General features: G+C 40.9%; 1 protein-coding gene across 3 annotated transcripts in view; it reads left to right on the forward strand.

Moving 5' to 3' along the window:
* Positions 1-13,338, forward strand: part of LOC126354001 (beta-1,4-glucuronyltransferase 1-like) — a 56,570-nt gene that overhangs the window by 345 nt on the left and 42,887 nt on the right. The window contains exon 2 of one of the 3 annotated variants that reach the window (XM_050003310.1): positions 50-1,047. The exons of 1 other annotated variant lie outside the window; for it this stretch is intronic. In XM_050003310.1, coding sequence (XP_049859267.1) covers positions 220-1,047 — 828 coding nt within the window. In that variant the 5' untranslated portion in view covers positions 50-219. The remainder of the gene's footprint in view (positions 1-49; positions 1,048-13,338) is intronic. One more of the 3 variants, XM_050003311.1, reaches the window with a different exon arrangement.

Genomic DNA, 13,338 nt, shown 5'->3' on the forward strand with positions numbered 1-13,338 from the left:
GAAGCACTTTTTCCAGTCAGGGCTTTTTTACTTAACAGTCATTTTACAGAACAGAAGAAACCGCTGCGGAAATATGGAGATAGTCAAAGTGCGTTGCCTTCACCATCCCCTGAAAGCCATAGGAAGGCCGTTTTCATACCTGCAAGTTTCTTAAACAGTGAGGTACCGAAGAATGAAAGCTATTGCAACTTCAATTACAAGTTTCCGGACGTTTGGAACATGACAGAATTGTTTCTCGAAGCAACACCACAGCTAGGAAACAATGGACCTTACCGAGTAGTGTACAATCTCATAGAAGGCCGATTTGAAGACAACACTGTAGGTGTGACATATTGTACACATGCAACACCAGAATTTCTTTACCACATTGCTGAAATAGTGAATCGGTGGGACGGCCCAGTGAGTGTAGCGGTGTTCGCACCAGGCACAGATTTGTTCGTAAGTTTGAGTGTTCTGTATCACATGTGCAGATGCCTCCCCGAAATGTCACGCGTGACAATACATTTGATTGTACATTACAAATATTTTCCCATGGAATCCCGTTATTCAGTAGTTGGCAGTAAACTGCTCGAAGACCTAGATTTTTCAAACTGTTCCGCCCCACTAAACTTACTGAATGGAAGATTTGAGACCTTTCGACATCAGCAAAAGTTAACATATCCTGTAAATACGGCCCGTAATGTAGCGCGAATTGCAGCAAAAACGACTCACGTATTGGTGTCAGATGTAGAACTCTTACCAAGTTCAAACTTGGTACCAGCTTTCTTGTCTATGTTCAAGAAATTTAAGCAGCATTTCGATAATGTTAGCCCACATGCAACAAAACCTGAACTTCAGTTGAAAAGGTATGTGTTTGTGTTACCTGTATTTGAAGTTGAAGCAACTGTGCTGAAAGTTCCTAGCACCAAGAAAGAACTTCTACAACTGTATTCTGAGAACCGGGCTGTGTATTTTCATCGCTGGGTATGCTTACACTGCCAGAGGTTCCCAGGCCTTCAGAAATGGCTCCAGAAGAAAAGTGACAATGAAGACACACCACTGATACAGGTTTAAACTTTTACAGGTCTCACATGAACACAGCTGCATGTAAGAAAGGAATGTGTCTGCATTTAAAGCTGTTATTATTCTTTTTTTATATTTTTTTTATGGCTGCCTGCCAAAATATGTGATGGTTCTATAATGCTTGTTTTCAGCTGCTGCTAAGTGGACAAGTTGTCTTTTTTTTTGTGAGAATAATGTGAAACTTTTTCTTTTAGTTTTTATTTATTTTCCAAAACCAGTGTTAGAAGTTTGGTTTTGCCATATGATTGTGGCATAGTAGCTCAATGTGATAGAGATCACTTGTGTGTTGTGAAAGCTGGCTTATTTTGAGGGTACTGTACTGATACTTACATTGTTACGTTTGATGCCTTTCTTCTGTAATAAGCGCATCAAAATTTGACCAGTGTCCCTTTTGCAAACATTTTCTTGTATTCTGGAATAAAATTATTGGAAACACAAAGAATTGGTGGGGGCATGAATGTTGGAAGAGTTGTATATCATCAATGTTTACTTCATTATCCACGGGAAATGGATCCAGATTACAATAAACTGGGAGTTTTCTTCATGTGGTATTAATCTGTAATATTTATCATAGTTACATGTATGTCATTAGAGCAGAATGCATTAGGGGCCTACAAGGGCAGCCTGAGCCACAGGGTAGTATGAGCAGGGTAGTCTTGTATTTAAGACAGTGGTTTTAAATTCAGATTGAATGTAGCTCCAATTCTTGTCACTCCTTTCTGATTTATGTTTGCTATATTTTCTCTAAATTATTTGGATGATCATGCACATAATCGTACTGCTTCAGGAGACTTCTGACTCTGTTGTCTGTGTTGACTATGGAACATTAAACTCTAATCTGTAATTGTATTGAATCTGACAATTGGAAGAAGCAAGCACTTGTGTAGGTGGCATAACTTTCGTGTCATGTTCTTCTTCTTCAGATGTCGACTCTGCCTGCTCAACTTTATCTAAATCTACACTTTGCAAACCACTGTGAAGTTCACAGCTGAGGGAATGTCACATTGTACCAATTAATAGGACTTTGTCCTGTTTTACTTATGGATCACGGGAAGAATGAGTGCTTGAATGCCTCTGTGTATACTCCAATTAATTTAATCCTGTCTTCATGGTCCCAGTGGGAGAAATACGTAGGGGGATGTAATATGTATCTAGATTCATCACTTAAAATTGGTTCTAGAAACTTTCTGAGAAGATATTTTTGGGATGGTTTGCTTAAAACTACTGTAAGTTACATCATGGTTAGACAGTGGTACCCCACAACACATGGGACAGCTTAAAAAGAGAACATTGTAGTTCTTATTTCCTCACAGCTAATGCAACCCTCATAAGTGAAATACAGAAGAAAAGTAGCTTTCTGTGTCATATCATTTATTGCAAAGCTGCTTTCTATTTTTGTTGCATTTCAAACTGCTTATTTCATAGTGAAAGTGCATGTGAAATAAGTAAAGACTGTTTATAATAATAGCAAAAGAAGTGTAGTTTGCACTTGAAGCAAATGACAAACTGTGAGGTATGATGCATCCATAACCACGTTTACTCACTTTGTTCCAACATACGATAGTTCATATTGTGGTGTCCACTGTTAAACTAACTGTTTTAAATGTTGTGCAAACTGTTGATGGATGTTGTTGTTGTTGTGGTTTTCAGTCCTGAGACTGGTTTGATGCAGCTCTCCAAGCTACTATATCCTGTGCAAGCTTCTTCATCTCCCAGTACCTACTGCAACCTACGTCCTTCTGAATCTGCTTACTGTATTCATATCTTGGTCTCCCTCTACAATTTTTACCCTCCACAGTGCCCTCCAATACTAAATTGGTGATCCCTCGATGCCTCAGAACATGTCCTACCAACTGATCCCTTCTTCTGGTCAAGTTGTGCTACAAACTTCTCTTCTCCCCAATCCTATTCAATACTTCCTCATTAGTTATGTGATCTACCTATTTAATCTTCAGCATCACTGGAATTACAGTGACTCTTTATCCTGGAAATTTCCTTTCCCTTGCTCAAATTGAAAAGGATCAGCATAGTGTTATGGTTTGATTCAGTGCTCAGGTATTTATAGTGTATCCTGTATCAACCTGTTTGTTTAATCTGTACGAGATAGTATTTGGTGTTTTGTTTAAACCTTTTGAGTTGTACACATACAAGTTATGTTCCACTTTAATGGTGCTTTCCCAAAGTAAATGTTCCATTATTTAAATTATTTACCTATCTCCTGAGAGTTCTTCCTCCAATTATGTCTCCGTGTCATGCAGAGCTGTTGATCTTGTAGACAAACTAAATTCAGTTTTCATTTTGGCCTTTTACAACCAAACATAGATGTCTGAATGTGCTAAAAGGTTTTTCATGCAATATGTTAAGTATGTTCTAAAAATTTCTTGTATGCTGCTGAATTATTTCACTAACACTATAGTGTAGTGAGATTCTTGTTTGTGAAATAAGACTTTGAGTTCTAATTCTGCAAGGAATGTTCCAGGTGAACAGTGAATTTTTGCTATTCAGTATTACTGGTAATTATTCATAAGAGGTTTGTTATAGATTCTGTGTATTCTGAGAAAAATTATCAATATGCCTATTTAGAGCTTTTTATCTCTTAGTTGAAGAGGGGAGTACAGGATTTATTATTTTATGTAAACTTGATAGATATATACAGCAATGAGTATCCTAGATGTGGAATGTATCTAGATTATTTAGCTGTAGATGAGATTACAATCACATGCTTATCATACTTCCATAGAAGATACTAGTAATGACAAGCCAAAGAATATGAAGAACAAGCTGACAGGGCCAATGTGTTCTCATACCACTGTTCTGATATCTATCTGTACAGTAATAACATATACAAAATACACAGTGGCTAGTGGTACTATTAGCCACAATACTTACGTTGATTTGTGAAAATCATGAAACTGCTTGGAATACTTGTTTATTTTATATGCTAAATTCACCCACCCTGACAGCTAAACGCATTAAAGCGGCCACTTCTGAAACGTGGAAGCGCACCAGCCCCAGTTCAAATCTCACTCATGATTATGCAGGCTGATGTGCCTGCCCACATAGATGTGGTTTTAGGTGGTTTTCCACATGAACCTTGGGAAATACCAGTCTGATACCCATGTCCTGCCTCAGACAAACATTGAAACATTGTGCAAACACTTTGTCATACTGTGTTACTTAGCCCATGTAGCTAAACTATGCCTAGACAGAAGGGGCACACAGATTCCTCCTTGTGAGGAGGAAGGTGGGGAGGGGGGGGGGGGGGGTTAAAAAAGATGCCTTTGGCAGTGGCGACCCTATCATAATAATAGTCTATATTTGGGGGTGGTTGCTTCTCCAAAATATAAGAGAAGTACCATACCTGTCCTGTCCAGGCATTAGCTGGACAAAGGACACCTCGGACCAAGGAAAGAAGGAAAGTAAATATGACAAATCTATTGCTGTAGCAGAAAGAGGGGTCCTACAAGACCTGCTGTAACTTAATTTGGAAAGGAATCAAATAGGGCAGGCTCCAGAAATAGATATAGTGTGCATCACATCAGAAGTTGCCTCTATGCAAAGAGACAGAGAGAGAGAGAGAGAGAGAGAGAGAGAGAGAGAGAGAGTGTGTGTGTGTGTGTGACTTGGAGTGTGCCAGAAATGAAGTTTGCTTGTATGTGGCGTCAGAGAGGGGGGGAGATACCTCCCATGTTACTAAGGTGTAGAGAATATTGCTGAGTACAATTATGAATTACAGAGTTATAGTCATATTGCAGTTTGGATTAGAGCAGTTATCATTGTCTAGCACTATTCATGGAAAGGCATCCAACATACCCAAAATATCTTTGGATGGCAGCTCTTGGTGAAAGTAGGTGCACAGCATATTTCAAAACTGGACTAGCTTCCAGCATGACATGCTCTATACAACTATTCAAATAGACATTTTGTATTTCACTACAAGTTTATAAAATTGTATCACTTTCAAAGTAGTGCCCAAAAAACCTAATTCACTTCTCTCGATGTTTCATTCTTTGTTGGAAACAATTTTTGAACTCATCCAAAGTTGCACAGGTTAGTATGATGATGATGATGTTTGGTTTGTGCGGTGCTCAACTGTGCAGTCATCAGCGCCTGTACACACACACAGGCCCACTTATGTACACATCAAATCTAACCACAGTCACGAATGATGATGACGACGAAATGATGAGCACAACACAGACACCCAGTCCCTGGGTAGAGAAAATCCCCAGGCACAGATTAGTGCCTCCAGCAATTTTTGTATTGTCTGTACGTGCTCTCAAACTGTTAACCTGTCAGTTGATTTTCATTCAAGGGAACAGGCAAAAGTCTCCACTGAGTTGAGTGAGTGCTGAACCACTATCATTTTGATTTTTATCATTTTCTTTAAGGGGAGGTTCTGGTTGAGGCACGAAAAATGGGAGAAACTTAGAATTTTTTCATACAAGTATTGTTTTTATTAAAATGTTATTGTACACAAATTTGTGTGAAAAACATCCCTTTATCTCTTAAAAATTAAAAATGGTAAATGCAGCCCTTGTCAAAATATGTACCTTGCTGCGCATCCTGGTTGGTGCGACGCATTGCATAGACTTCTCGCTATTTCTGAAACCCATAAACATAGAAGGTTCTTAAATTAAAATGAATTTAGGTGGTTATCATGATGGGGTTTGGAAAATACCAGAGGAGGGGGGTGTGGGGTAACTCAAATATTTGAAAATCATGACAATTTCTTGGCATGTTTTTCTAAGTTCAGTTGTTTGAAAAAATATTTAAAATTCAAGTAGCAAAAAAGCTCTTGCCAAGGCTCCCTGAATTTAATTGTCTTTTCTGAGACATTCCTTGCTCCATGGTGGCCATGCATTTTCTATCAGGTTACTCCACAAAGTTTTAGCTGTACATTCCTATGATGATTCCTAACACATTCATGGTCTTCAGACTAGATGAATAGCCTTCGCTGAATATATCTGCAGCTATACATGCTGCTGTTTTAACAGTTTATTGTCTCACAATGAAGATGTTTTGGTACCAGCTTCCAAATGCATGCGTTGAACCTCTTTCGTCATTTTGCGTATTGGCATTTATGCAGCTTTTAAGCAAATCTTCATTGGACAAAAATTGATGCACTGATCGAATCTTTCCTTGAACTAATTCATTGAGCACATACAGCTACCTATGTATCGGTAAGAACATGGTTCAAATATATTAAAAACAAAGATTCCAAGACTTACCAAGCGGGAAAGCGCCGGCAGACAGGCACATGAACAAAACACACAAACACACACACAGAATTACTAGCTTTCGCAACCGATGGTTGCTTCTTCAGGAAGGAGAGGGAAAGACGAAAGGATGTGGGTTTTAAGGGAGAGGGTAAGGAGTCATTCCAATCCCGGGAGCGGAAAGACTTCCCTTAGGGGAAAAAAAGGACAGGTGTACACTCGCACACACACACACACACACACACATATCCATCCGCACATACACAGACACAAGCAGACATATTTAAAGGCAAAGAGTAAGGGCAGAGATGTCAGTCGAGGCGGAAGTACAGAGGCAAAGAAGTTGTTGAAAGACAGGTGAGGTATGAGCGGCGGCAACTTGAAATTAGCGGAGGTTGAGGCCTGGCGGATATCGAGAAGAGAGGATATACTGAAGGGCGAGTTCCCATCTCCGGAGTTCGGATAGGTTGGTGTTGGTGGGAAGTATCCAGATAACTTGGACGGTGTAACACTGTGCCAAGATGTGCTGGCCGTGCATCAAGGCATGTTTAGCCACAGGGTGATCCTCATTACCAACAAACACTGTCTGCCTGTGTCCATTCATGCGAATGGACAGTTTGTTGCTGGTCATTCCCACATAGAAAGCGTCACAGTGCAGGCAGGTCAGTTCGTAAATCACGTGGGTGCTTTCACACGTGGCTCTCCCTTTGACCGTGTACACCTTCCGGGTTACAGGACTGGAGTAGGTGGTGGTGGGAGGGTGCATTGGACAGGTTTTACACCGAGGGGCGCTTGCAAGGGTAGGAGCCAGAGGGTAGCGAAGGTGGTTTGGGGATTTCATAGGGATGAACCAAGAGGTTACGAAGGTTAGGTGGACGGCGGAAAGACACTCTTGGTGGAGTGGGGAGGATTTCATGAAGGATGGATCTCATTTCGGGGCAGGATTTTAGGAAGTCGTATCCCTGCTGGAGAGCCACATTCAAGGTCTGATCCAGTCCCGGGAAGTATTCTGTCACAAGTGGGGCACTTTTGGGGTTCTTCTGTGAGAGGTTCTGGGTTTGAGGGGATTAGGAAGTGGCTCTGGTTATATGCTTCTGTACCAGGTTGGGAGGGTAGTTGCGGGATGCGAAAGCTGTTTTCAGGTTGTTGGTGTAATGGTCGAGGGATTCAGGACTGGAGCAGATTCGTTTGCCACGAAGGCCTAGGCTGTAGGGAAGGGACCGTTTGATATGAAATGGGTGGCAGCTGTCATAATGGAGGTACTGTTGCTTGTTGGTGGGTTTGATGTGGACAGATGTGTGCAGCTGGCCATTGGACAGATGGAGGTCAACGTCTAGGAAAGTGGCATGGGATTTGGAGTAGGACCAGGTGAATCTGATGGAACCAAAGGAGTTGAGGTTGGAGAGGAAATTCTGGAGTTGTTCTTCACTGTGAGTCCAGATCATGAAGATGTCATCAATAAATCTGTACCAAACTTTGGGTTGGCAGGCTTGGGTAACCAAGAAGGCTTCCTCTAAGCGACCCATAAATAGGTTGGCATATGAGGGGGCCATCCTGGTACCCATGGCTGTTCCCTTTAATTGTTGGTATGTCTGGCCTTCAAAAGTGAAGAAGTTGTGGGTCAGGATGAAGCTGGCTAAGGTGACGAGGAAAGAGGTTTTAGGTAGGGTGGCAGGTGATCGGCGTGAAAGGAAGTGCTCCATTGCAGCGAGGCCCTGGACGTGCGGGATATTCGTGTATAGGGAAGTGGCATCAATGGTTACAAGGATGGTTTCCGGGGGTAACAGACTGGGTACGGATTCCAGGCGTTCGAGAAAGTGGTTGGTGTCTTTGATGAAGGATGGGAGACTGCATGTAATGGGTTGAAGGTGTTGATCTACGTAGGCAGAGATACGTTCTGTGGGGGCTTGGTAACCAGCTACAATGGGGCGGCCTGGATGTTTGGGTTTGTGAATTTTAGGAAGTAGGTAGAAGGTAGGAGTGCGAGGTGTCGGTGGGGTGAGGAGTTTGATGGAGTCAGGTGAAAGGTTTTGTAGGGGGCCTAAGGTTCTGAGGATTCCTTGAAGCTCCGCCTGGACATCAGGAATGGGATTACCTTGGCAAACTTTGTATGTAGAGTTGTCTGAAAGCTGACGCAGTCCCTCAGCCACATACTCCCGACGATCAAGTACCACGGTCGTGGAACCCTTGTCAGCCGGAAGAATGATGATGGATCGGTCAGCTTTCAGATCACGGATAGCCTGGGCTTTGGCTGTGGTGATGTTGGGAGTAGGATTAAGGTTTTTCAAGAAAGATTGAGAGGCAAGGCTGGAAGTGAGAAATTCCTGGAAGGTTTGGAGAGGGTGATTTTGAGGAAGAGGAGGTGGGTCCCGCTGTGATGGAGGACGGAACTGTTGCAGGCAGGGTTCAATTTGGATAGTGTCTTGGGGAGTTGGATCATTAGGAGTGGGATCAGGATTGTTTTTCTTCGTGGCAAAGTGATATTTCCAGCAGAGACTACGAGTGTAGGACAGTAAATCTTTGACAAGGGCCGTTTGGTTGAACCTGGGAGTGGGGCTGAAGGTGAGGCCTTTGGATAGGACAGAGGTTTCGGATTGGGAGAGGGGTTTGGAGGAAAGGTTAACTACTGAATTGGGGTGTGTTGACTAGAATTTTGAGGTGTTGGGGGGAGTGGAGCTGGAAGTGGGAGATTGAGTAGATGGGAGAGACTGGGTCTGTGTGCAATGAGAGGAGGTTGAGGTTTGTTGGAAAGGTTGTGGAGGGTGAGTGAGTTGCCTTTCCGGAGGTGGGAAACCAGGAGATTGGATAGTTTTTTGAGGTGGAGGGTGGCATGTTGTTCTAATTTGCGGTTGGCCTGTAGGAGGATGCTATGTACAGCCGGTGTGGATGTGGGAGAGGAAAGATTGAGGACTTTGATTTGGGATAGGAGTTGACGGGTGTGTTCATTGGCCGAGTCGATGTATAAGTGAAGGATTAGGCGGGTGAGGGCTATGGATTGTGCTGTTTGGAACTGGTATAAGGACTGATGGAAAGAAGGATTGCAGCCAGAGATGGGAACTTTAAGTGTGAGGCCTTTGGGAGTTCCATTCAGCACACTGTAATTTCTAAAATAGTTGCACAATTAATAAATCCTTTTGCAGGCATAATCTATACACTACTGGGATGCAAATTATGTGAAAAAAATCAATTTTTCATTGGTCTTGGCCAGGACCTCCTCTTAAGGTATTTATTGTATTACTTTGTAAACAAAAAAATAAACCAACGTTATTTTAGTTGATTTGCACATGTGTTGCTTAACTTCAATCGGATGATGATGTAGTCTTCGAAAAATTGGGTTTATGTGTGATCATAGTCATAAAAGTTGGTTGAGCTAAAAACTTAGCATGCTGTTTTGTTATGTTTGCAACTGGAAACTGTTCCATTCATGAAACTGTCTTTTTAAAAACAAGCACTCCTAGCTAAGTAATGGTCACCTGATTCTGAAATATGTGTAATAGAGACATCTAGTGGGAGGAGAGGACCTGTCATTACTGCCCTTCTGCCCACAGGAAAGATATTAATGCTTACTGGAGCATCAAAAATATGTGAGAAATGACTTGAAAATTTTTAGCACCTTAAGGACAAAATTATTTAGATCATTGGGAGAGCCAGTCATTACAAAACTATTCCTATTTTAACCCTCATTTTAGGACTAACACTGCTTATTGAACACAGCTAAACTTCTTTAGCAACAAATAGAAATTGTCTATTAATCCACAAAATGGAACAGTGATGGTTCTTGGTGGAAGTTCATAAGAGCCAAGATAGAAAGAGTATGAGAGAGCTCATGATTAACTGTAAATAAAGTCAAAACAAACATAGTCACTATGCACACCTCCAGTTAGTATGAGATTCAATAAAGATCAGGAACGTGGCAGGGGGGCTAGCCAAGACAAAGACCATCTGAAAGGTAGTTTCAAGACCAAACACTTCCTTGAGTCCTCATGAACTTCCAACTGAAAATATGCCTCTGCAAGATCAATCTTTGAAAAAGTTTTTCAGGTTTATCTGGAGAAGGAAAGGAAGAAGAATCAAAGCATTGCAAAGTACTTGAGCATTAATAGTTTGCTTAAACACTCCACACTGCCACAGGAAACCCCCATTTCCCAACAACCTTTAATGAGAAAGTCCATAGACTGTAGGAAACAGGGGTCCAAATTTCTTGTTGTTCTTTCTGTCTAGTTCAGCCTTAACGTCGTCTTTGATGGTCAACAGAATTGGGTGAGCCTTACACAATCCTGGACTTGCTGTTAGTTTTAAGACAATGTGGGCCTGAAAGTCAACTGCTTTCCCCAAACCAGATTCAAACAGTGGCAAAAACTGCATTCAAATTGTATCTATTGTGGTGCAGTGTACCAACGAGCCAATAGAGTCCATTTCATGATTTAATGAAAATCGAAAGGTGGAATATATGTCAAAGCCAAAAAATGTTCCTAACCGTAGGAGCCACCTCAACCAAAAATGGCAACATTTGAGATACATTGTCACTGGAACGTCTTGCACTGTTGCATGTAACAAAATTGGACACAGAAACTACATGTGATTACCGCCTGAAATGTTATTAGTCTGAATCAGATGTGACTGATGCCTGGTTCCTGCCAAGCTAAAAGCATTCTGCAGGACTACCTCTACATAAATGCTTATAACATGCATCCTCTTAATATGGACATTACCATCTGGGGTGCAAGGAAAAATAATCCTGGTAACTTGGGAACAAAGTGTATCACCATGTTGCCATGAACGGCACCTGGTACTAGCTTGTGACTGCTGAATACATGGCCAGGTGGCTGCTGCTGAGTGGAACTTTTTTTATCAATGTAGAGTCTATGACGGGAATTTACTGCATTGTATCACAACTGCTCTAAGCCACATGGGCAGTGTAAAGGTCTGTTGAGAAAGTTTGTTGCACCATTTGCATCAAGTTCACATAGCATTTCCAGTATTTCAGGATGGAAGGGGTTGGACTGTCTTAAGGTTTGGGCATGGACATCTTATCAGGGTCTAAGTGAATCACTACATCACATATTAAACTTTCTGTTTATTATTTACCATGCTCTCAAGTGAATTTATATTTTTGACTCAACCTCTTCAAACTCACAATCCAGAATACGTAACTGGCACTGGACTTACAGCATTGTAAGGATACTAATCTTACTGCTACCACCTGCAGTACATTGATAAAATGATCGAATAATAAAGTATTTCAGACAATGGCAATGTAGATGGTTTGGATAACTGGGCTAACTTTCGTATTATAACCATGGAGTCCTCGACAGCAAAAAGGCCTGTTGGTGATTTATTCATTTGATACTATTTGTCTTGAAACAGTGCACCATGAGGCATTTTTGATGTCCTTTCCAGTGCTCTTGAGCCTTGTTAAATGGCCAAAATGCTGGGATGGCTGGCAATACCTGTGACTGATTCCACATTTATTTAATCAAGAGCCTGAGCAATTCATGGTTGTGGTTTAGCTGCTGTTACTACAGTTCAAGAAATTTAACATCCAAAGCAGTACTTCGTAGACCAAAACTGCAACCTCCTCATTGCCAATATTTTAATCTTCAATTTAGGGTCAATGGCGTTCACTGAACTCTAACTTCGGGGTAGCAACAAATGAAAACTGTCCATTAGTTGATGACAAAAAACAGTTCTTGGTGGAAATTCATATGAGCCAAGACAGAAATTAGTATGAGATAGTTCTTGATGTGTGAATAAAGTCCTTAGTCCCTATGCATACATTCACTAATTATAATTCTAAACAAAGTTCCATTATGCCTGGTGGTAGTGGGAACCACATATTTACAAGTCGAAGTACTAAGCACAAAGATTTAAATGGACTCCAGTAAACAGCTGTGGTGGCTGGAAATCACTGTAGAAGCTAGTCATACACAGCAACTGCTGCCACATGAAAATTCATGTGACCTGCCAGCGATATCGGCAGTGCTTACACTGCAGGGTCTCCGATGGACATGAGCAGTGATACACATATTGATACATCCATATAGTCTGTTTGCACATTTGGTGGAGTTACTAAAATTCCATCTGGGGTGCAAGATATATAAACAGACGAAATATCTTCAACCTTCAAGATGAGTGTTATAATCCAAGTTTGAAAGCAGGCTGGTGCTTGACAAACCATTGGTTTAATGTCATAGTTGGAAAACAGTGGCACAAATGAATTACAGAAGAATAGAAAGAATAGTAGACGCAAACCTCAGATGAGAACAGTGTGGTTTGAGGGAAATGTAATGACATACGAGCCAATACTGACCTTAAAACTTAGTTAAAAGATAGCTCAAAGAAAGGCAAAACCTCATTTATTGCATTTAAAGATTTAGGAAAAGGTTTTGCCAGTGTTGACTTTGAAAAACTGAAGGTAGGAGGGATAAAATACAGGGAGCAAGATATATATTACAACTTGCATATACAAAAACCAGGCTATGTTTATGAGTTGGAAGACATACAAGCTGGCAGTAGTTGAGAAGGGAGTGTGATAGGGTTGTAGCCTATCACACAGAAAAACATGAGCCAGTGTGAGAAATATGAAGAGGTACATCTCTAGTTTAATTTACCTTAATTAGTAACTTGTTCCATAGGTCAGATTCATGATACACATTATGATGTGGAACATGCCAACGGAACAAACGTAGAACACTTACATACAACAACAAAATTAATATAAATGTGGGTACATGTTGGCGATTCACAGTTCTTTTTATCTTTAAGAATGATTAATTATTTATACTAAAAAATTCCTTGTGGTATAATAAGAGGTGTAAAGGAGAAACATCTTTAATCTACATTCGAAAACACTTTTTATTTGCCAGACTTGTATTTCTGTGGGTAGTTTATCAAAGAGCTTTACAGCTGCCTAGTTCACCCGTTGTGCACCAAAGATAATTAAAGGTTAATGCAGATTATTTTTCCATCTAGTCTTGTACTTGTGAATATTTCTATTACTCTCAGACTTAGATTGCTGATAGCTAATTTTGTTTGCGAATAAATGTACTGTGAGTCT

This window comes from Schistocerca gregaria, chromosome 3, assembly GCF_023897955.1.
Source record: "Schistocerca gregaria isolate iqSchGreg1 chromosome 3, iqSchGreg1.2, whole genome shotgun sequence".
Lineage (NCBI taxonomy): Eukaryota > Metazoa > Arthropoda > Insecta > Orthoptera > Acrididae > Schistocerca > Schistocerca gregaria.